Source organism: Danio aesculapii, chromosome 5 (assembly GCF_903798145.1).
Source record: "Danio aesculapii chromosome 5, fDanAes4.1, whole genome shotgun sequence".
Classification (NCBI taxonomy): domain Eukaryota; kingdom Metazoa; phylum Chordata; class Actinopteri; order Cypriniformes; family Danionidae; genus Danio; species Danio aesculapii.
In genome coordinates, this window is record NC_079439.1 from 56679031 (window position 1) to 56704171 (window position 25141).

The following is a 25141-nucleotide window of genomic DNA, read 5'->3' on the forward strand; positions in this document are numbered from 1 at the left end:
CCCACGCGAACACAGGGAGAATTTTTAATAAAGACAGAAAGCATCTCTGTAGTTATAATAAAAAGAAGTGGGGAGATAGGGCAAACTTGTTTAATACCACGATTATTGGGAAACCGTGTAAATCTTCCTCTCATAAAACCAGATTGAGAATCACTTTTTTATCTATTTGCACATATAAGGGTTATAATTTTATAATAAGTATTCAATAATGTAATTGGTCTAAAATTGTCTAAGATTTTGGGGTCCTTATTGGGTTTAGGAATTAAAGTTATTAAACCTTGTTTCATAGTGGGAATATCATACTTTCTGTTCTTTTAACATTAATAGAAATGGCTTTTTTAATAATGTCTATAAATGTTTGTAAAAATTAGCAGAAAGGCCATCACCGCCTGGAGATTTAATTAATGACAAATTATTTACTGCTGTTGGCGCCAGTGGTGTAGTGGTTAGTGCGTCGACACATATGACCCACATGTGACGGTGATCACAACGACCCGAGTTCGATTCCGCTTCGCAGTCCTATGCTGATCCTTCTCCTCTCTTTGCTTCCCGTGCTTTCCTGTCAATTCTCTCTACTATCCTATCTGATTTTATCGATAGTCTTTCTTACCTATATATATATATGTATTTATATATACACATATATGTATTTATATATATGTATGTATGTATATATATATATATATATATATATATATATATATATATATATATATATATATATATATATATATAACTATTAAAATAAATTATGAAAAAATACGTCTAGTACTGCATGGCAATAAAACAAACAAATAAATAAATCATATACTAAATAAACAAAGAATAAATAAAATGAAATGAAAATAAATTTTAAAAATACAGCGTACCCTATGGCAAAAATAAAATAAAACCCAAATCCATTTTAAAATTACAGCGTCTGGTACCATGTGTCAGTAATAATAATAAAAATACATGGTCTGGTACCCATGTGGCAAAAAAATAATTTAATTTAAAAAAAAATTTCACAAACTGCCATGAGACTGGGTTGCATAACCACAGAGATGCTTTCTATATTTATTAAAAATTCTAATATAGCCTCATTAGATAGAGATATTGGGTCTACTAGTTATCATTAGTCAATTTTCTGATACTACCATCTTTATGAAACCGTTAACAGAGGTGCCTAAATATTACAAATAATCCACACCTTTTCTAAAGCCTGTGGTCTAAAATAAATTTGAGTACATTTTCATTTTCATTTAACCAAAGCATATACCCCCATAAATTAAAAAGTAAATACTTAGGAATGTTTATTTCAAACGATCTTATTGAAAATAAAAATGACAATGTGTGGAGAATATTAAATAATTGCTAATTTAAACTTAAGTCTTGGTTAATGCATGATATAAGTTTAATAGATAGAAAATTTTTGACTAAGATGGAAAGTAGTCTCAAGACTGATATAACCTGCAAACACCATAGCTATTTCACATAGAGCAATTAAAAACCTCAATCAGGTTAATTTTAGTTACAACTTAGTTACATTAACCTATTACATTAAAAGAGTTAACAAAAGATTTCAAAGATTAAGGTTTACAAGTCATTGATTTTGACTATTACTAGGACACGTAAAATTATTTAATTAAAATCCTTTGTAAACGGCAATAACTTTCGGTTTCATATTCCCAGGGAACTATTAAAAAAAAATTAGGAAGAATATAATTTGTATTAAGCTGTGATTTTAATCTTTAACATCTCCCAATAAAAGTATCTTTCACTAACAGGTCATGTTACACTGGAAACTTTTATTCAACCCTAACTTCACAGCACAATCCATCACTATGAAATAATAGATATACTACAGTTAAAAGCAAGACATTGATAAGGAATGGATGGAATTTGGTCAGTATCCCAATTAATTGATAGCAATAAAGTAATTTTTTCGTTTGTAATTTTTTTGTACTAAATATAATTTCTAATTTCAAACTATTGTTAAAGCCATTCCTATCTCCATTGTCTGGCTAATTAAAGAAATATTTCCTATTCTACCCCCATAACCCCAAATCATCCTCGTGTTAATTGAAGGCTGTGATTTCAAAGAAAGTACATTTTCAAACAAAAAGATTAGAATCTATTTACCAACATTGCATACCCTCTAATTTACAGAAACGCAATTTTACATAAATTCTCTAAAGACATCATTCATTCATACTTTGAAATAAATATTTGAAATTTACTAAATAAAGTAGTTCATTTTAAAACTATAAGTGGAATATATCTGTCAAGTTAGATTTGGGGTCGAGTCTAATAAATGTGTTTCGTGATGATACTGAAACAACAGATTTGTTTTTTCCCCTCTATGTATGTGGATGCATTATGGTCAGATGTTTATGACTGGTTTACCCAAAGATTCCACACATCAGGATCTTTAATGTGAATGACAATTTATAAATTAACTTGTTATGGATAGTAAAAAATAAGGCTTCTTAATCAACAACATCCTCATGCTTGGAAAATACAGAATCAAAATATTTAAAGGTGAAACTAATATTTTGTGCCTTTTATAACTGAGATTCTTACATAAATACTGTTAGGATAACAAAAACAAAAAGTGCATTTAATCTTATGTCTTTGGTAGAAAAGTATAAAGTATAGAAAAAGCCCTAGTCCTTTTCATTTATTTTATTTAGTTATTTATTATTTTACTTATTTTTATGTAACGCATTATTTATGTAATTTGTTCTTTTTTAAAAAATGTTAAGATGCCAAGTTGTTTACATTATAGTCAATAAAAAATATATGGAAGTCCTAAGATGCATTCAAATATTTTTTGCCTTTTCTCATTTTCTCGACATAACAAAAGTAGTTTCTTGAGTTACGACCTATTTCTTTCTGCTTATTCTAAGATGTTAGCCACGTATATCACATTATTTGCAGCTTTTCACTATTTTAAAGTAATTGAAAATAACTTGCAGAAAGGACAATCAAATAAAAAAAATGAAACAAAAACATTCTTCATAATCGAATTCATAAATGCAACAATTTTTTGCACCTGCGCTCTAAAATGGGTACAGTTGAGGGACAATGAGTAAATAATGATAATCATATACATTAATATAGTCATGAATTTGATTGATGATACATTAATCATTAGCATAATTGAATGTGCCTCTGGGTCTCTCTAAGGTCGCAGGGCTGGTGCAGACTCTGCTGCTCTAGCAAAAACACTCATGTTGCCCCTTCTTCATACACAATCATTAAGTTACATGTGGAAGATTGTTTTAAAGGCTGGATTGGGTCGAATTTGGCTGCCATACATTGGGCCAAATAATATATAATATTCATATTTATAATAATAATAATACATGAAAGCCAAAAAATGTGATCACAAAAAAACTTGTCATGTCAAGACAACTAGTTCGAGTAAAAAATGTTTGAATGCATGGCCTTTTAAGACTTCCATAGTCATAACATGATTCAAGGTAAATATATTCTCACCAAATTATTTTTATTTGAGTACTTATAGAATAAAGGAAGAAAAAATATATTGAAAATACCTTTGCCTGGATGTTCGTTATCAGTATATTTATATATTTGAGAGTTATGTATGAATGGAAATGTACAAAAAAAAAACTCATCTATTTTTTGCATTTACTGTAAATCCTATAAAAAAAAACGTATTTAATCATCAACCTTTACAATCGGCGGTATGGTTTTTCAGTACTGTTGCCTCACAGTGTTTAGTACTGTTGCCTCACAGCAAGAAGGTAGCTGGTTTGAGTTTTGACTGGACCATGAGACATTTCTTTGTGAAGATTGTCATGTTCTCCTGTTGTTCGCCTCGGTTTCATCCAGATGCTCCGGTACACTCCACAGTTCAAAGATATGCGGTATAGCTGAACTGAATAAACTAAACTGACCATAGTGTATAATTGTGTGTGTGTGCGTGTGTGTGTGTGTGTGTGTGTAATTGAGAGTGAATCTGTTTCCCAGCACGAGTTAGTGTACCTTCAGTGCAGTGCTGGGTTGCAGCTGGACAGGCGTCTGCTGCTCAAAAAAAAATCTGCCAGAGTAATTGGCGATACGTTCCACCTTGGCGACCACTGATAAATCATGAAATAAGCCAAAGGAAAGTGAGTGACCTTTAAAATTAAAATTGTAGACAACATGTAGCTGTATATATTGTTTATTGAGAGTCAAATCAATCATCACATTTAAAAGCTTCAGAATCACTGTGGTTTGTTTAATAAAAACTGCAGCAGCAGCCGAAGGAGGGCTTCATTCCAGCCCAGCACATCCCCGTCAGTGACCCTCTCATATAAACGCATGCTTTCTGTGCCCCAGCATAAGTTTATCCTGCCATTTTGGCCATCAGCCCTTGGACTCAAAGCAAGAGTATTGAGCTGATAGCAGAAAAATGAGAAGAACTGTCCATCTGTGATGACAGCCTGAGACACAAACGGCCTGCTCACATCCTCTTCAGCCCAAAAGCCTTGTCAAAACAAAACACATTTAGTTATTAAAGACACAATATATAACTTATCACATTTTCAAAACAATGACGAGGTAAGGTCTCCAATTACTTAATTACACAACAACATCAGGCTAAACACTTTATAACTAACACTTCTGCATTTGTCCAGGTATTTTACCATAGTTTCTATATAGAGAAACTGAGAATAGAGCCATTTCAGCAATATTTAAAATGGGAATTTCTCTGGCTTAATACATCCATGGGATAATGTAATTGCATAACTTCTACTTTTGGATATTTTATCACAAATTTCTAAAATATTGTGCCTTTAAACTAAAACTATAGATACTTTCAAATTAGAATTACTTTAATAAGAATGCTGATATTATTAAAAATGTCTAACCTTGATACATAGCCTGAGCCCCAGTCCATGCGAAAAGGCTGGCAATTGCATTTGCTCTCAGTGACACCTCCACCTGATCAGAGAGGCCTCTCTTGTTCATGTTGTCTCTGCAAAACCTATCAGGAACAATGTGAAACTGTGTGTGACCATAGCAGCAAGGGTCTTCCAGTTTGGTGCCTGTGGGGTAAAGCAACAACCAAAAACTTAATATATTGTCCACACAAAGCTGTGTGCTACCAGAATTGCTTTAAGTAGTTTGATCTAGTGTAGGTATGCAACTATCAAATTTTCTTGTTAATAGGTTGTATGCACATAGCATAATCGTTGACATACAAAATTCATATGAAGGAATATTATAATTAATACTTAATATTCCACCATATGAATTTTGCACGTCAACGACAATTTATTATTAACAATGGTTTTACATTTGTTTATATATTATATACATATGATGATATGAATAGGAACATAAGCCGGCATGCTATCAAACCCTACCCATTCAATTCAATTCATTTGATCTGATCTGAAAAAAGTTATGGATTGTCATGAGATTGTTTGGTCATATATGTTGAGCATGTGAACACATTGGCCAATCAGCATTCCTTCAGATCAATGCTGTGTTGAAGCAAATGTTGCGTATTAAAGGTATTTCCTCCCTTGCACAAAAAATATCTTTGCCACATGTATTGCATCTAGCATTGTTGCCATCATTTTCATGATGGAGTCTCACTACAGTTGTTAAACGTGATATTTAAATAATCTGGTCTCTATCTAACGACTCTTCTTATTTTTTGTCAGTGCACTGCTTCAATCTTTCGCTTTCACGTTTGTACTTAGTAATTTAGTGAAAACATCAGATACTGCTAGCTGGTTCCTGTTGGTTGTGCACCTTTTTTTACCAACCAAGTTTATCGACACCATAATAACAACACAGATCACTCTGCCTATTCATGCCAGAGTTCTTCGGAAAAAGTGATTGACAGGTGGTAATTTTTGTAACTTATCTTTATTTATTTATGATTTGGTTATGGGTAAAAGAGCATGCATGTCAAGTAGTTCAAACATTAGGCTACAAATAATAAGTTCATTATGAATTAATTCATTATTCATAAATAATTCACTGCCGCCAACTACGATGATGCCATTATCCATCGTAATGTTTCACATTAGACATCATATGATGCCAAATTGGTCGACATCGCCCAACCCTAGTGCGGATGGTAATGAACTGTCCATGCAGTTAATGAGACGTGGTTGAGGTCATTGTCAAAGGTCTTGGCAGACACATACTGTACAACTGTAAAATGGCCATTAGTCACCTGAAAAGGACTAACAATGTTAGGCACTGATAACAAACTCAAAATTTGTGCATTATACCCAAACACACCAAACTAAACATTAAAGAAATTGATCAAAATCCTTATTTAATCCTCTTGGAGAAGATTCGTCGAAGGTAAAATTCCAAAAAGCTTTACATTGTAAATGTCAATCACAAGCAGGGATGCACCGATCACAATACTTAGATCGAATATCGGTTCGATACGGCATATTTTTGCTGGATCGGGTATCAGCCAGCTGGTACCAATCCAAATTCGATCTTGCGCGTGCGCTATATTCTGTGTTTATAAGTTAACTAAGCCATGAAGGTAGCCTATTAATAATGCACTAGAAAGTTGTCATGTAAGCCTCCTATTTACCAAATATTCTGAAGCCATTCTATAGTTTAATGTGAAGCACAGATGAATATTAAAGTGCTTAAATTAGTGTTCACTTCAGCGCTTCAATCCGCTGTGCCTATCAATCACTCTATTCATTCACAACTCAAACTGCGTTAGCAAAACTTTCTACAAGACTATTTGTTTCTGTTAGTTTAAATAATTAGTGGAGAAATGGATTTAGTTTTGCATTAAATCTGTTCATTTTAACCTGCAACAAGGAGTTCATTGCTGTTTCTTAATCATGTTGCACTGTGTCTGTTAGATCAGCAGATCGCATTTGCAACACTAGAGTAAAGGGTTATTACCTGCTCTTCACATACAAAGTAGGTGTACTTGCAATTTTAAAATTAGAAAATGCTCAATAATACACTACACAGATCCTCAACGCACAGATTTCTTCCCTTTGTGCTGCTCAATTTTGAAAATGTTCGCAGATACCGGAAGGCTGCACGCAGTGTCACGCCCTGGCTCTGCAGACGCGATGTGCACCGATCCGTGAGATTATTCTCACAATGAGTTATTGTTCTCTCATCCTTCCTGAGTTTATTCTTCTGAGGTGAATACTTTAAGTGCTGCAAATAGTTTGTAAAGCCTGGCTGATTGTGTAGTTGATTAAATTAATAAAAGGGAAACTGACGTACGCAATATGGTTCGTCATTAACAGAAAAATTATTTAACCTAATATAGGCTACTCTGAAACTGTGAATATTTCACTGTAATTTTATTTATATCAACATTTTATTTAACAGACCAGTTTGTGTTTTGGCGCTGAAGCATATAAGCGGACCTTGTTTTGAACTTTCTCCATCTCACTCACGACAAGATTTCATGATTATGAAGTAAATTACAGTTTGAGGGGATTACGAAGTAAAATCGGCACAGAATCGAGATCGGATCTGTATCGGACGATATTCCAAATTTTGGTATCGAGACCGGATCGGTTACAAAAAAAATGGTATCAGTGCATCCCTAATTACAAAAGCTCCCATAAGATTTCAGTATGTCACCATAGAAGACAAAGCAGAAGTGATTAATGTCATCAATCTGTCAAGTAACGTCATTTAGTGTCATTGGGTGTTTGAGGGCCTTAATAAAAGACTTTCATTTTCACAGACTGCACACTGCAATGATTTTGACACATATATTGACTTATGCCAGGTCATCTTATACTGAAGTGTTGAATTAGAAGAATTGAAATCAGTTTAGTTTTAATAAAATCTTAATGTGAGAAGAGTGGGGGAATGTGCAGCTATTGGGTCACTTACAGAAAACATTTTGGCCTTTGTTAATTTTCACTTACAACCTTTAGTTAGATATTTATCTTCTTTTATCATAGACACACAATGGTCTTCATTAAATTAATTCATGTTAAATCACCTGATGTTCTTGTCCTAGTTAATCTGGATGTAGAATCACTTTATACCAATGTTCCATTTCAGGGTGGGCTAGAGACCATGGATTTTTTTTCTCAATCAGAGGGACTGTTTATTCCCAAGTACTACTTGTTTGAGTGATGATTCGTGTTTTAATGCAGATGGTGGGAATTAATCAGTGGGCTAATGAGCTCAGACAGAATTCTGCATTGTATTTTTTCATACGCGTTACCAAACCAGACAACAGTTGTTTTTAAAATGAGCTGGCCCATTTAAAGTCCCCATGAACCGGAAGCTGCAATCGTTATTTATTTTCATATTGTGGCAGTTCCTAGAGAAAAAATATTTTAAATAAACAAACAGTGGGCGTGATTTGTTTTTTCTACCGAGGGCTGAATGGATGTATTAAAGTACGCATTTCATTCAGAAAAATCGGGAAAGGGGTTTTAGAAGAGTTATCACAACCTAACATACTCGGGGTTCTTTGACCTTTTCCAACTTCAAATTCCAGAACTTTTCAATCACTTTCAAGGTGCATTTGTATACTTTTCCAGCACCTAACAACCGCAGTAAATTATGTTTATATGCTGTATGTACTTTTTCACATTAAAATCCATTGTGCTATTTTAAAAAAAGCACAATATGACATTTCAATTTAAATTGTTGAATACTTTGGAGCATAGATTTATTGGGATAGTTCACCCAAAAAAAGTAAAAAAAAAAAAAAGAAAAAAAAAAAAGGCAGTTATTGGATGAGGGATCTTTTTTAGCTTGGTCTCTTTCTATCTAAAGTTGATATCTCAATAATGAGCTTACAGTCAGGTTGTCAACTGTTTTGAAAATCAGTCACCAAATTTGGAAAGCATAGTTTGGAAGCTTTCGTCAATTCATCAGGTCGCCACAGCGGAATAAACCGCCAACTTATCCAGCATATGTTTTACACAGCGGATGCTCTTCCAACCGCAACCCAACACTGGGAAACACCCATATACTCTTGAATTCACACACATACACTACGGCCAATTTAGCTTATTCAATTCACCTATAGCGCATGTCTTTGGACTGTGGGGGAAAGCGAAGCACCTGGAGCAAACCCATGTGAACACAGGTAGAACATGCAAACTCCACACAGAAATGCCAACTGACCCAGCTGGGCCTTGAACCAGCGACTTTCTTGCTGTGAGGCAATTGTCCTACCCACTGCGCCACCGTAACGCTGAGCTTTTATCAATATTACTTTTTAATTTTGTCAATATTACTATATGGCCCGTTTCCACTGAGTGGTACGGTTTGGTTTGGTACGCTTTTATGGCCGTTTCCACTGTCAAAAGGTGTACCGAACCGAACCGTACCACTTTTTCTGCACCCTTTGGAAGGGTACCAAACACGAGAAAGGGTACCAAAAGGCGGAGCTAGATGCGCAGCTAAACGCTATTGGTTTACATAGATACGTCACTCGCTTATGCAACAACCCAGAATGAAAACAAAAAACCCGCCATGTTTGAAATACACAGCGAGAGATTACAGCAGAATTATAAATACATATAATAACGAGCGATGGTCGATCTGGGCTCAAACAAACCTTGTTGTCGTCTTGATGAACAGCCACAAAAGGCATGGAGTAGAGCAGAATCTACCCATTGCCTCGTAGTTTTTTACGAGGCAGTTTGAAGCGCGAGCCTGATAAATGGGCCGTTTCCACTGAGTGGTACGGTACGATTCAGTTTGGTACGCTTTTATGGCCGTTTCCACTGTCAAAAAGCGTACCGAACCGAACCGAACCGTACCACTTTTTGTCATACACCACGCCCACCAAAAGGGTACCCTTGTTAGTGGAAACGCAAGCCTGATAAAGGTGACCCGTACTAAACCGAACCGTACCGTACCAGTCAGTGGAAACGAGCCAAAAGTTGACCTGTACCGACCCGAACCGTACCGTACCAGTCAGTGGAAACGAGCCATTAGATTAGGACTAAGGTACTGTTGTAACTGTATACAAATGTCCCACCTGTCAAATGGTGACAGTTAAGGGGTTAAAGAAAAACATAATCTTAATATAATTAGTTCTTTTATATTTGTGGCTGTGCAGTTCAATAAGAAAACACAAGTGAATAAAAGTTCATAAAAGAATAATTGTCATGATATTGATATTGTATTGATAGTGATTAACATTAAGCAAAAAAATTGCAAAGAAAAAATAAAAGCAAAAAGAAGTTATTGTGCAGCCCTACTTTCTACGTTCATACTTTGTCAACTGTGGAAAAGAAAATGATCAATAAAATGCTTATGATAAAAAATTGAATGTCGTTCTGAATATTAACCGGTATTAATGCACTAAAGGAGCAATTTTAATCATCCAAATAGAACAGACCAACCTATAAAGATGTTGTTGTCATACTGTCTCCTGAACAAGGGCAGTAGGTCCGGAGCCAAAGGGATGACAGGAACTTCACCACAGATCTCTGCCTCAGGAAGAACAAACTGCAGGAAATGACATCAAGCATACATCACACAAAATGCCAGTTCACTAGTTAGCATTTGTGTAAACTGTCTGCATTCATGACTCACATAATTTGCTTAAATTATTCATCATTATACATCATTAACACTGTTCAGTTCGGTATCATACTTCAGGAAGTTGTTGTGGGATTCTGATTTGACTGTGAGGTCTGTCATCAATCTGGAATCTCATTGGCTCGATCAGTCCACTCCTGTGTCCCCTTGGGATAGTTCTTTCTCCCCGGAGCCAGTAATAGTTAACCTGGGGGTCATAATCTTCAGAAAATAAATACAAAATTAAAATACAACACACAAGGAGTACTCCCTACACTTTCAAGTGAAAAAGTTCCCTTGTGAAAAGCATTTCTGCAAATTTTGTAAAAAAAATTATTTCTGCATCAATTAATCTTAATTTCATATGAATTATCTTAATTTCTGGATGTTGTTTTCTTTATAATTTATTTATTTATCATTTAAATGTATAAATGGTACTTATACTACTTCCAGAGATTTTGGAAGCTGTCCTTTGTAAAATGTGTTTTACAACTAACATAATTAAAAAGAAACTGTAACCACTTCTCTCTTTGTGCCTTGTCCCTTGGAATCCCAAATACAAAAACAGAACAAGCTCTGTGAAAATAGCATTTGGACAGCATTTTACCTTACTCTACTACCATCTCTGTGACCATGCCCCCTCCGTGCATTCCGTGTAAATGGAAAGCTTTTTGACATCATAATCCAGATGTACAGTGGGTACAGAAAGTTTTCAGACCCCCTTAAATTTTACACTTTGCGGGAACACTTTCCAAAAGACATTATATTTTGAATGGCATCTGCACTTATGTTAGTCTTTTATTATTATTCCCAAGGTTTCCATAATTCTGGACCAGGCCGTATCCTGAGCAGCTGTCGTGGTGGTCATGGAGGAGTGGAGAGCATGAGACCGATTCCTATAAGATCCCAGTGACAGACAAGTCTTCGCATTGATCCTGAAGGGCCAGCCTGTGCACCAGCAGGTGACCTCTTCCACCTGCAGCTTCTCCACGATGGACGTCCAGCATTCTCCAGCCTACGGCGCCTAGACTGCATCTCTGCACATATTTGGCTATAGGAGAAATGGTCATGCCTAACTGAACCTGGTTTCTCGATTTTTTTTTTTTTTCCCTTCACTTTCGCCAATTGGTGAAGTTTGATCCTCCCTGCTGTCGCCACTGGCTTGCATGGTTCAGGACTTGTGCAGCTGCACATCGATGGATTTGTTTTTGTAGTGTTTGGCCTTTCAGCAGCGAAAATTAAACCACACTGAACTGAACTAGGCAACACAGTAGGTAGTGCTGTTGCCTCACAGCAAGAAGGTCACTGGTTCGAGCCTCGGCTGGGTCAGTTGGCGTTTCTGTGTGGAGTCTGCATGCGTTCGCGTGGGTTTCCTCTGGGTGCTCCGGTTTCCCCCACAGTCCAAAGACATGCAGTACAGGTGAATTGGGTAGGCTAAATTGTCCGTAGTGTATGTGTGTGAATGAGTGTGTATGGATGTTTCCCAGGGATGGGTTGCAGCTGGAAAAGCATCCGCTGTGAAAAACATGTGCTGGATAAGTTGGCGGTTCATTCCACTGTGGTAACCCCGGATTAATAAAGGGAATAAGCCAAAAAGAAAATGAATGAATGAATAAACAACTAAACTTAAAACTCTGAAAAACTGGACTGACATGGTTTCAATTTACTATAATCTTTTATGTGAAGCTGCTTTGTCAAATAAAGATGAATTGAATTATACTGCAGCCACTTGCTAAAATCATTTCAGTTCATTTTTTTTTTTTCGCATTAAATGTACATGCAGCACCCCATATTGACAGAAAAACACAGAATTGTTGACATTTTCCAGGTTTGTTAAAAGAGAAAAACTGAAATATCGCCTGGTCCTAAGCATTCAAAAATGTACTTAATTTTTTCGCTCTTTGTTATTGTAGCCATTTGCTAAAATCATTAGAGTGGGTCTGAATACTTTCCGTATCCACTGTATTTTTTGAGGTCCCCCAAATTTCATTACCTTTAAGCTAACTCTGGGCAGGGATTTTTTCCCAGGGGTTTCAGTACAGTATAACCGCTAGTACATCATAGGGTGGGCGTGGCCTAACGGTAAATTTGCATGGTCACGGATCATGCACAGATTGTGAAAACAGCCGTTTACTTCAGATACCTGTACGTGATCGCAGGGGATTCATATCCAATGCCTTTTATATGCAGTACTTTGAAATAGCTGTCCTAATCGCATTCATTGTGTTTCGGCATTGTCCTCTGAGGTGAAATTTATTTATTAAATAAAGAAAAGATTCTTTTTCTACATTCTTTTTGCTTACATTCTAAATGTCATATCAACCTCCACTTAATCCATAAAAAAGGCAGACACACGCGTGCACTTTTAAATCTTTTAAAAACTCAACTTTAGATATGTTATCTTAAACTGATCAATGTGTGTGAAAATGAGAACCTTAAATTAAACATTTTCACTAAACATTAGGCTAAGGTTATATGCATTCTTGTTTTGTTAAATTTGTTGTAGAAACTGTGCAGTAGCCTATTTTATGTAATTTAATGCAATTACATCTGAAATAATTTCAAAATGACAGCCAATTCCCCCCACCCCCCACAAAAAAGTTAAAATTTTATAAATGTAACACATTACATTACTTATTTTATTATACTTAATTATTTAAATACTTTAAATGTAAACTTACACATTAACTTTATTTATAATGCACGCTGAACGCACGTGGTAGTGATGTGCAAATGCAAAGCGATTTCATAATTTTGCATATAGTCAGAAACTTCGTCATGCGTGCACATTATAGAACTACACAATGCCATTATGGAATGAAGGGGGAAACCATCAGGTCGACTACTTTGATGACGAGTAACCTCACCATGACACCCCCACCTATAAAAAAATCGGATTTACGCAAATTACATGGGTCGCCCCATAGAACTCGGAAATACGGAAGAATCACATCCCTGAGAGGATTTCCTGAAAACATGTTTCATTAGATTTAATTTTGACAATCCACTCTGTACTGTTGAAACGTAAATTCAAAATCGAAGCTTTTTAACAAACAATTACAATACATAAACATTACCGCAAATAACCATTACCAACAGCCAATTTCCCCAACCAAAAAACTCTTGTTGAAGATGAGTATAAAACAAAAAACTCACCTAAACTGGACAGAGACAGTACATGGTTTTCTTTGGCCAGAAGGTTTCTCAGACCATACACAATATTCCTCAAAAACGGAGAGGCGGATAGCTCTTGCTGCTTGTGAACAAAACTTCTCGTTTTCTGTAGGTACCAGTGTTCTTGTAAAAGGTAGCTGAAAACGATGGACTTTGCCTGAGAAACCAGAGACTCATCAACAGCCAGCGCAGTATCTGCTTCTGCCCCGACGTATTTCTCTGGCAGACCGCTGATATACGCTGTTTTGGTATAGTGCTGATACCATCTATCCGCGTTAAGAGAAAATGTTTGCGGGTAAATGACGTACTTCTTGCGCTGGACGCGAGTGAGCATTCGTATCTTCTCCTTGACGCTGCACGAACGCAGCTGGCCGAAAAACTCATCCACTACACGCCTCTTGGCCGATGTACTCTTCGCGGTCGGGGACGGCAGAATGGGTGGATATAAACCCTTTACTGTGGAAGCTTTAGCCTGGACATTTCTGTTACAATTGTGGCGTACTGATGTAACGGAAAGAAAATGGCACAAGGTTAGCCTGGTGCAAGTTGCCATGTTCACCTTCTTCTTCGGTTTTTTTTCTTCTTCTTCTTCAATTTAATGGCGGTTGACAAACAACAAAATGGTGTATTTCCGCCACCAACTGGTATGGAGTGTGGATCATTATGACTTCACCCTCACTAACCGCTTTCTTTTATTAAATCCTCTCCCATAAATGAGAATTTTTAAGATATTGCAATAAAAAGGTAAAACATTTATTTCCTGAGTTATTTTGTAGAATGTCATCTAATTTAAATTGAACTTTTATCTCTTCTAAATTCTTATTAAGTTCTCTCCTTTCATCTTCATACTTCATGCAGTGTAATATAACATGTTCTACCGTTTCTTCTTGTCCACAAAACTCACATTGTCCTGTACCATGTTTACCCATTTTAAAAAGTGTACTATTTATTTTGTGTCCAAATCTCATCCTAGATGTTATTATCTCCTCTCTCCTGTTTTTTCCTACACTTCTCATTTCTCCTACTTTCTTTTGAATTTTGTAAAACCACTGGCCCTTTTTCTCACTATCCCATTGTTTTGACACCTTTCCTTCATTCTTTTCTTAATAATACTCTTGACTTCACTCTACTAATGCTTACATTTAGACTGATGTCATTATTTTTAACAGCTTGTTTTGCTTCCTTATCATCAATTTCATTTCCTTGAACACCAATATGTGCAGGTACCCATAAAAATATTTCTGTTATACCCATCATTTGAATTCTATATAATGTTTGCATTATTTCTAATAAAATGTCTGGTCTATTTTCTGAATTACTATATTGTAAACTTGCCAGTGAAGAACTTGAGTCTGAACAGATAACTGATTTCAAAGGACTTATCTCTTCTACCCATTGTATTGCTAATAAAAGTGCAATCATTTCTCCTTTATATACTGAGATTTCATCACTAATCCTTTTCCCACAGATACTTGAAATTCAGGAACTGTAAAGGCCACACCTACTTTATTTAAACTCTTAGAGGCATCTGTATATATTTTAACATAAATGTAAAATTCATTAATATATTTCTGTACATAAAACAAATTACATTCCTCATCCTTTTCTCTCTTTTCTAATAGTGTAAAATCTACTGTTGCGTCTGGTAGTAATCATGGTTTAACTACTGGTAAAGGCATAGTAGGACTAATATTTAATTGACTTACTTTTATTTCTGTATTGCTTTTTTTAACACTGTCCATCCAAAACTTTTATTTTCCCTCCTCTCTTTTTCCCAACATGGTTTTATTGTTGTTGGATGTTCTTGACTATGCCCTTTCAAATTTACCCCAGTAACTTACTGACAGTTGGACTCTTCTCATCTTCTTCTTCTTCTTAAAAATTTATTGGCGGTTGACAAAAAAAAAAAAACATAATGGTGTATTTCCGCCACCAACTGGTACGGAGTGTGGATCATTATGACTCTATAGTCCAAATCCAGTACAATGTGACCACTCCAGTCGGCAAATTATGAAGAAAAGTGTAACTACCCATTCTTGTATCAAATCAGACTCCTGTCAATTTGATAGAACGAGAGGTATTCTGTAAATTAGGGTTACATGTGGGTGTTCTCCAAAGGGAGTATTTATGGATGCAAAAAATACATTGAGACTCAAATGATGAGTACAGAACCAAAAAGTAATGTCTATTGGATAGGACAGATAGAAAATATAAGACAAATAAATAATAAAGAAAAAATATGAAAGAGATTCAGATCATGTCAGGAAAGGAGTAAAAAAAAGGGTGGAAAAAAAGAAAAAGACAAAAAATGAAATGAACTAGACAGGTACACTGTAAAAAATAATACCTCATATCTACTTAATAAAATTGAGGTAACAGATTGCAAGCAATATTATTAACAAAATTAAACATATATGGATTGATTAACAACTAATTAAGTAGCTTATTTAACAGTCATTTAAAATGAGTAACCACAAACAGTTATTAAAGAAATTAGCAAATTTTAAACAAAAATATTAATTTAATTGAAAAGAAAAACCAACACAATGTTAACAAACTACACTGTGTTTTTATTTAAATTTAACATAAAATGTGTGGAGCCTGTTCATCAGCTCTAAAAATAATACCTTATATCTACACAATAAAATTGAGGTAACAGATCACAAGCAATATTATTAATTAAATTCAACAAGTATGGATTGACTAAAATTTAATTAAATTTAGCTCAAATTATCCAGCCAGCAATGACATGTGGGGACCAGATGGGTTAACTACAGGTTCCATGGGAAATGTGTGGGCGTGGGCTTTGGCTGGGTGAAATCAGCGGGTCCCATGTTGGTTTTGCAGTATGAGTCCCACATAGAAAGCCCATATGAGCTGATTACATAGGCCCCATAAGGGACAGACATGGGCCAAGTGGGCATGGGTTTGATCTGGGAACACATATATGGGTCTTGCATGACATATTTATGGGCCAAGTGGGCATGGGTTTGATCTGGGAATACATATATGGGTCCTGCATGGCATATTTATGGGCCGAGTGGGCATGGGTTTGAACTGGGAATACATTTATGGGTCTTAAATGGCATATTTATGGGCCAAGTGGGCATGGGTTTGATCTGGGAATGCATATATGGGTCTTGAAAGTCATATTTATGGGCTGAGTGGGCATGGGTTTGAACTGGGAACACATATAGGGGTCTTGAATGGCATATTTATGGGCTGAGTGGGCATGGGTTTAATCTAGGAACACATATATGGGTCCTACATGGCATATTTATAGGCCAAAAGGGCATAGGTTTGATCTGGGAACACGTATATGGGTCTTGAATGGCATGTTTAGGGGCCAAGGGGCATTGGGTTTGATCTGGAAACACATATGTGGGTCTTGAATGGTATATTTATGGGCCAAGTGAGCATGGATTTAAACTGGGAACACATATATGGGTCTTGAATGGCATATTTATGGGTCAAGTGGCATTGGGTTTGAGCTGGGAACACATATATGGGTCCTACATGGCATATTTATGGGCAAAGTGGCATTGGGTTTGAACTGGGAATGCACTGGGAGGAGGGCTGCTCTTGGGCCTGTAAGGCCCTGGGCTCCACGCCCTGGCTGTCCCAGGCAGCTGGCTGCACGACGGTGTTGGCGGTTGCCATTCTCGGCCCGATGGGGCCTGCACTCCGCAGCTGTGGGGGGCTCTGGTAGGGGGCTTTGTCTTCCAACGTCTGGGTGGAAGCATGTCCATCTCTGTGGTGTGGTGGTAGGGGACATGTGCCCTGGGGTTGCTGCTGCTGGCCAGGGTATTGGGTTTCCTGGCCTTCCTCTGCCTTCCTGGGATACGTGAAGAGGTATAGAGTTATGACAGTCCTGTGTTTAATTTAATTTTTTTTATAGCTGTTATGCAGTGATTAGTCATCATTTAGTTTTAGTGTTCCTATAAATTCAGGTTAGTTATAATGTCTTGATGCCCATTATTTCAACCTGTATGTCCTGGCAAGTGACGCTAGGGGGCGATTAGTGAGCAATACGTGAGCCGCAGGAGCTTACACGCATTTAAGAAGAAGTCACACTGCTAGCACTGAAACCTGACTGAAATAGTGTCCACAGTATCTTCTCATAGTGGTGGGCAAAGCAAGGCTTCATGAAACACTGAAACAGTTGGAGCAATTGTGTCGAAGCTTCGAAACGTTTCGAAACCCCACTCTATGGTGACACCTAGTGGTCATTTTATTTATGTATTGCACTGAAATAGTTTCAGCTAAGAACAGTTGAGCAAATTGAGGTATTAAACCCCGCTTTGTAAGTTAGAATCCACAAGTGAGTTAGAAGAGCGGTAGGGTTCTTGACTACCGTGTGGTGATACTGGCTTCAAATCCAAGCTGATGAAGCTATTTTGATATGCTTTAATATCAGTTTGAAATGCTTTGTTCTTGTACCATTTTGTTTCAACATATTTCAACATAATAAATATGTCTTGTTTTGGTCATAAAACAGGATTGTTGCTAGATCAGACATGGTTGTGGCCAGAAGTCATCAAAAATTATTTATATTATTTAATAAATTTCCCATTGTATTTTATTAACATCTACCTAAAACCTAAACCCAACCATCACAGTACTGTAAAATATTCATTATTGTTTTACAGTGTTACAAAAATGATGCTTAATTGATGGCGTATCAGCAGCTGTATCCTATCTAGACTACACTATAAAACAGTAACATTATTAAAATACATAAAATCATGAATTCAGAGTATTTGTACAAGTCGGGATTCGAACCCAAAAGTCATTTGAAGCTCAGTAATGGCCCATTTCCACTGAGTGGTACGGTTAGGGTTAGGGCTAATTCTCGGCCATGAGTCGGGTCTAAGACAACAGATAATTCTGTAAAATATATAATTTTTGAATTCTTTAGAATTGTCATATTTAATATTCATGCAAAAGGTTTTTTAAGTGATCTTAGCATATCACTCCAGTAACATTTAGGACTGAATTCTGTTATTTATTTAGAATAATAATTCTATAATAATATTAATTATAATTGTATTTATTTAGAATAAATATAAATAAATTGTTATATTTATTGAATAAAAATCTGACAATTTAAGGGGGGTGTATGGGGTGGTTCGTCCAGGGTGTCATTTAAACTAGAACCGCCACTGCCCTACCCGATCATCGTTGACAGCAGGCACACACCTTCAATAGACAGCAATGGCAATTTAATTTACCTGAAGATACATCAATAGAAGAAGCTGCATTACTAATTTTGTGGCTCAAAAAGGGATATGGATAAATGATATTATTAGATAAAAGTATTCACATACAATAAAAGTATGTGAAAAATAACTGAAAAGTTATTTATAGAAATGAAAAGTGTTTTTAAACTAAATATTGATCTTTATTTGGTTTGCACATGTACTTGCTGAATTATTTCAAGGAAAAAATTGCAATATTTCATTCATTCATTTTCTTTTCGGCTTAGTCCCTTTATTAATCAATTTAGCCTACCCAATTCACCTGTACCACATGTCTTTGGACTGTGGGGGAAACCCACGCAAACGCGGGGAGAACATGCAAACTCCACACAGAAACGTCAACTGACCCAGCCCAGGCTCGAACCAGCGACCTACTTGCTGTGAGGCGACAGCACTACCTACTGCACCACCGCATTGCCCTGCAATATTTCAAGAGTAATTAATTAAATGAATTAAAACCGTATTATTTCATTTACCAGAAACAAAAATATAACATTACACTGAATTCATTATTTTTTTGTGTGCCACCCCAAGATTTGGTGTGGCCTCTTCTGGCCATCCCTAAGAAAAATTTCTGGGGGCGCCACTGCCCCTGATAACCATCAATTTGACAATATAATCAGAAAAAGCAAACCCTGTTAAAAACAATGTAATGATTGAATAAAATAAAAACCAAATAAACAAAATATCAATGGCAGCCTGCAGAGAGAAAGTACGGTCTTTCTTACCTGCCTGGAAAAGAAACAATTTCAAGGCCATGCGCTCGAGCTGCCCGGCAAAACCCAGGAACCCGTGTCCCGCTTATTCAAATGTCCATTTCAGTAATAAAAACATAAATTCCTACGTAAAATATGTAAGCACCGTTTCTATGGGGCAAAATTTAGTCAGTGGTTCTTGCCATTAAGTTGCCTACCATCGTAATGTCAGCATCTAGCGATGCGACAAACTTCTCCAGGTCCGTGGGGGTTTTGAAGAGAATTTGTTCATGGCCGTTTAACACTTTAACCACCGCTGGGTACAACAAGAAGAACTCAATGCCCAACTGTTGGAGACGTTTCCTTTTTTCTGACACGACTTTCCTTTTTTGTGCCCTTGCTGTAATCAGGGAAGAACCATAATTTGGCTCCTTCGTAATTTAGGGATGCAGAATTTCTGGCTTCCTTCAGAATCACTTGCCTGTCATTGTAACGGAGAAGTTTGAAAATCGCGCGCGCTTTCTTTCTGTAGGATTCTTCGTTCGTGTACAGGTGATGTGCATGTTCGATCTCAATCACCTTCCCTTGTAAAGCCGGCAGCCACTAAGGAATCTGGGTCTGCAGGAACTGAATTGCATTGCTGCTTTCCTCTCCTTCAGGTAGGCCCACCAATCTTAGATTATTTTGTCTGGCCTTGTCTTCATAAAGCCATAGCTTCTCCTGTAGCTCCTCCAAACGCGACGCGTTGGCGATCGAATCCTTTTTAATAGCACGCACAGTGGTGTGCATGTAATTTAGTCTTTCGCCGACCGCTTTGACATAATTTTCCAGGAAGTTAAGATGTGTAGAAATCTTTGAAATTTCCACCGGAACAATCGCAGACATGCTTAGTTTTATCGTGCTCAGTTGGTTTTCGAGCATCTCGGCAATGGCGTCATAAAGGCGTTTGTCATCTTTAGGTCATTTTTTGGAGGGCGAGTGTAGGAATTCTCGTTTGGATGCCATCTCTGATGCCTCTTAACAAAAACAAATACTTAAAACCTCAGTTTAAATCTCCATAGGAATATTTTTAAAGGAAAAGGTCATCTGAAGCGGAGCACGTATCACTAAGCAACCATCACCATCCGTTGCGCATGCACATCTCATGAAATGTGCTTTTAACATACTATCTTAAAAAACTTTATGAAAACTTTGTATCAAAGATGGTTTCAAGTGATAACTAAAATCTAATTTTAAATAATAACATGAATACATTTAGCCACTTTTTAGATCATAATTATTTGTGGTGTCTTACAAATAATAAAATGATCAGCACAAAGTACCAAGAAGACCTACAAAAATAAAGCACTTTAAGCACATTATGGAACTGTATTTTTGTTTCAATTAAGGAAATGAATCTGTGGCCCTTAAAAGAGCTATTAAAGCCATTGCTTATGCCACAGGTTGCCAGGGAACAGCTCCCTCTGTGGAGAAATATGATGTAAATGTCTCCCAGACATGGATGGCCTCCCATGTGGCGTTGTTGCTGCTCACTCAGGTTACCTCCTATAGCCCAGCAGCATTTCCATAAGCAGTATATGGTAGGGGGATCCTTGTGGAAGATGTGGACCTCAGGAAGTTGTGCAGGACACAGCTAGCCTTTACACACGCATCCACGTTGGCAGGGCTGAATTCAATGGCTCTTCTGTACATACGCTACAACTACAAAAGGTATTCATAACAATCAGCCTTGCATGTGACAACCTGTAAATTGAAAATTCTTTGCCTGCCTGAAAGATTGTGTCCTGGAAAAGGGCACATGAGGTCTCGGCGAAGTGGAAAGGCCTCATCAGCAACAAACACATGTGGCTGGGGCCCTAAATGCTCTGCACCTAGCAGCAGAGCATCCTGTGGCAGACCAAGGGCCCTCTAAGTGCCTGGCCAAAGGTGGAATTGGCTAGTATACCGCCATCACTCATCTTTCCATAACTGCCCATATCTACTACTCGGAAGCGGTATGGTAAATTTAGGTTTTGGGGATCTCCAACAACAGGCTGATATGCATGCAAGGGCAAAAAACACTTTCATTAGCCGCATTTCCACTGTCAGGCCAGTACAAGCCAGGGCTTTTATCGGGCCGGGTCGTGCCAATAGCCCAGGAGCATGAGCAGTGAGGCTGAAATCATGTTGCTTTTCCACTGTCGAGCTAGTGGCTTGCAGCCCGTCAAGCAAACCCCGCCCCCAGAACATCACCCAAATCAAACATCACACAACCCTCCCAGTTGACCGGGATCTGCTACAGTGTTCAGTCTTCCTCTTTTTCTTTCTACAGTGTTTGTGGGTGGGGCCGGGGGTTTCAATTTTCCCGGGTTTGCGCGCGCAACAATTGGGTGGGGCTTACATTTCGTATCAACGTCATGCCAAAATGGCTAAAGACTCGTTATCAAGACGATTCATTTGAAGCACTATGAGTCGAATCTTTTATAGGTGAATCAATAGTCTTGAACACTGTGCACTTTCAGATTCATGCCTTAGCTGGATATTTCACTTCGCTTAGAGCATGTGTTACACACTACACGGAAGGTCATTTTCAAAAACCCATAATAGAGGCTCTTTAATATATGCTAAATAACTGTGACCCCCACAAGCAAATGCATAAACTTATGCACGCTCATGCTTAAAAACACTACCTCCTTTGATATAACAGCAAAATAGTAGTGTTTTACTGTGTTTTAGTCAAAACCGGATACAGATGTTAGGCTTGTTTCTTGGTTCTTCTGAAGTAGCACTATGGGTAGACAGTAAAGGTGTGGCTTTAACAACCCACAGAGGAGGGATATGAAGAAGATTTTTATTTTCTAAAGCTATGTGATGACACATTTAATTGGGTGAGTGGAGGGCCAAATTAATTTGCCATTATATGTCTTTAAAAACAGGTGATATGTTAAGGCAAAGGGATCATAAATGAGCATTAGAGAGGACTTGGGATACAACGCAGAACCATCTGTGTAAATACAGCCAGAAAAGCATAAAATGTATACAACATGTGTTGAAACTGTCATGTATGTTTGAAAAGACACATACTGTATGGGAGAGAAGAGTCAAGTTTAGATGTTTAAAGTATAAACACTAGTCATGATTGCTTAATTTGAACTGTATGTGGAAAAACAGTTAAAAATACATCAGATCTGTACATTATAAAGTACAGAAGAGGGGGCTTTAAATTAGGGTAATAAAGGAGTAGGAGTTGGGAGAGGCCTGTTGAACCAGGAATCAGCTGTAAAAACCCAAAGGTTGGAGGAAGCAAGGATAAAGAGTGCAGCAAATTTGAGGAACATCACATTTGTCCTGGGAGAGACTGCAGATGGGCTTGCTCTGGAAAATATTCAAATAAAGTCTATTCTTATGATATTCTTATGATATTCTGACATTGACACAACTTGCCTGATTGGATGAGCTGATTGCCTTATTGACATGATTAATCTTATCAGTAAAGAAATTAGTGAACTTATTACATTTGCTTTCAGAGTGTAGTTCAATTCTAACTGGTGGGGTAGGGGGGTGAGTCTCTTTACTGTTGCAAAAAGAGTACGGGCATTATTTAGGTTGCTGTTTTTAAGTCTTGAAAAGAAAGTCTGCCTAGCAGTGTTTATTTCCACATTAAAAGCATGAAGACTGTCTTTATAGATATTATAATGTACTACTAGTTTCATCTTCCTCCACATATTACTCTTGGTGACCTTGTCCAAGATCCCTTTTGCCTGCCAGTCATCTTCTTGACTTTAACAGGAGCAATGTCATCTATGACATTCTTAACTTTAGAGTTAAACAAATCAAGGAGAGAGTCAACAGAGTCTGCAGATGTACTTGGTGCTAGCGATATGGCCTTCATAAACTGCCCAATAGTGTTCTCATTTATGCATCTCTTTCTGACAGGGACAGATCTGTCTTCAATGGCTGGAGTGATCAATATATCAAAGAAAATACAGTAATGATCAGATAGTGCAACATCCTTAACAACAGTCAATAAAATGTGTAAACCCTTTGTAAAAATGAGCCCGCTTCAGTAGCACAGTCTCAATAAGATATGTTGCCTGGTAGTTTGAAACCCACCACAGGGTGTCCAGTAAGAGATGTAGAAGAAGGTTTGGATATGGGAGTAACCCGTTTATTGTCAACACAACTCAACTGTATGTAAGGGTAATTGTTTATGTGTGTGTGTGTGTGGTCTTTCTATAAAACAGAAATAAAGAAGAAAAGTAAATATACATGAGAAATATTAAACACAATATACATATAAACAGATAAATAGATAGAAGAAACAGATTGCTGTGATATAAACAAATAAATATATACATAAGGCAGCTAATACAGAGCACACGGTGTTCACGGTGACATGCCTGGACATGTTCCACATGCATGTCCATTTCAACTAGGCTGTTTATAACTGCACAAAAACCTCCAAACAACCACTTACTAAATACAAATACAATAAAATACACATAAATAACATTAGGACAGAAAACTTATAATTAAAGCAGAAATATTTACATTCTAACGTTGAGCAAACAGCTGACCGCAAAGTAAAAGTGAAGAAAACCGCTAAGTGAACAGCGAAAAGTTAAACCTAAAGCACTCACAATAATATCACAAAGGTCAGAAAACACACTTACTTTCATATATGCACACGACCCATAACATAAGCAGGACTTTATCATATGCAGTAGAACAGATAGCTTTGTTAGCGATCAGTTAAGCTCACTTTCACATCTGCCGAGCACTGTGGGGGGGTTGTTTTGCTGTACGTTGCTCGGCGAAGCTGATGGGCTGCCTGCATGTCTCTTAGCGAACGCTGATTGGCCGCTTGCCTTTCACTCAGTCTCAGTAAAAGAGAGAGAGAATTGCGATTTAGCAGATTTAACACATTCAAGATTATAATGGCCTTTTTAACAGCCGCCCCTGGTAACAGAATATGTGTAATATTCTAAAAAAGGCCTTAACGTTTACAGACTAGTGTACTGTACTAAATTATTCAGGAAATCAGGGAATCGTATAATGCGTGCTACTGGGCGTGTGTATGTCTTTTTGCCCACCTCAATATCAACTGTTCTCACTCTGCCATCCATTCCAGGGAAGATTTTTGACATTCTTCCCACCGGCCAAAGAGCTCGAGGCAACTGTGGATCTATAATCATCCCTGTATTACCAACTTGAATGTCGGATGTGTCAGCTTGCCACATTTGACGGGTTTGAAGGTTTGGAAGATAAAACCTCAGGAAGTGTTTCCAGAAGTGATCTGCGAGAACTTGACTGTGACGCCATCTCTGCCTGCTTATAATCTCAGATTCTGGGTTTATCACAGGAAAAAGAGATGCATCTGGCCGCCCCATTAAGAGAGAGTTGGGAGTGATGGGATCAGTGTCTGCAATGTCAGAGGAAGTATAGCCCAGAGGTTTTGAGTTTAGAATTCCTTCAATCTCCACTAACACTGTTTGTAGCACTTCAAAGGTTACTGACTGAGCTCCAATG

General features: G+C 37.2%; 1 protein-coding gene across 1 annotated transcript; it reads right to left on the minus strand.

The window, feature by feature from the left end:
- Window positions 1-4152: 4152 nt before the first annotated feature.
- mrps30 (mitochondrial ribosomal protein S30) lies at window positions 4153-14272 on the minus strand. The gene is made up of 5 exons (XM_056458530.1): window positions 13663-14272; window positions 10583-10728; window positions 10329-10434; window positions 4860-5036; window positions 4153-4474 (listed from the first exon to the last, which is right to left on the minus strand). The coding sequence occupies exons 1-5, from the start codon at window positions 14231-14233 to the stop codon at window positions 4212-4214; spliced, it is 1263 nt and encodes a 420-aa protein (XP_056314505.1). The 5' UTR covers window positions 14234-14272; the 3' UTR covers window positions 4153-4211.
- Window positions 14273-25141: the final 10869 nt, after the last annotated feature.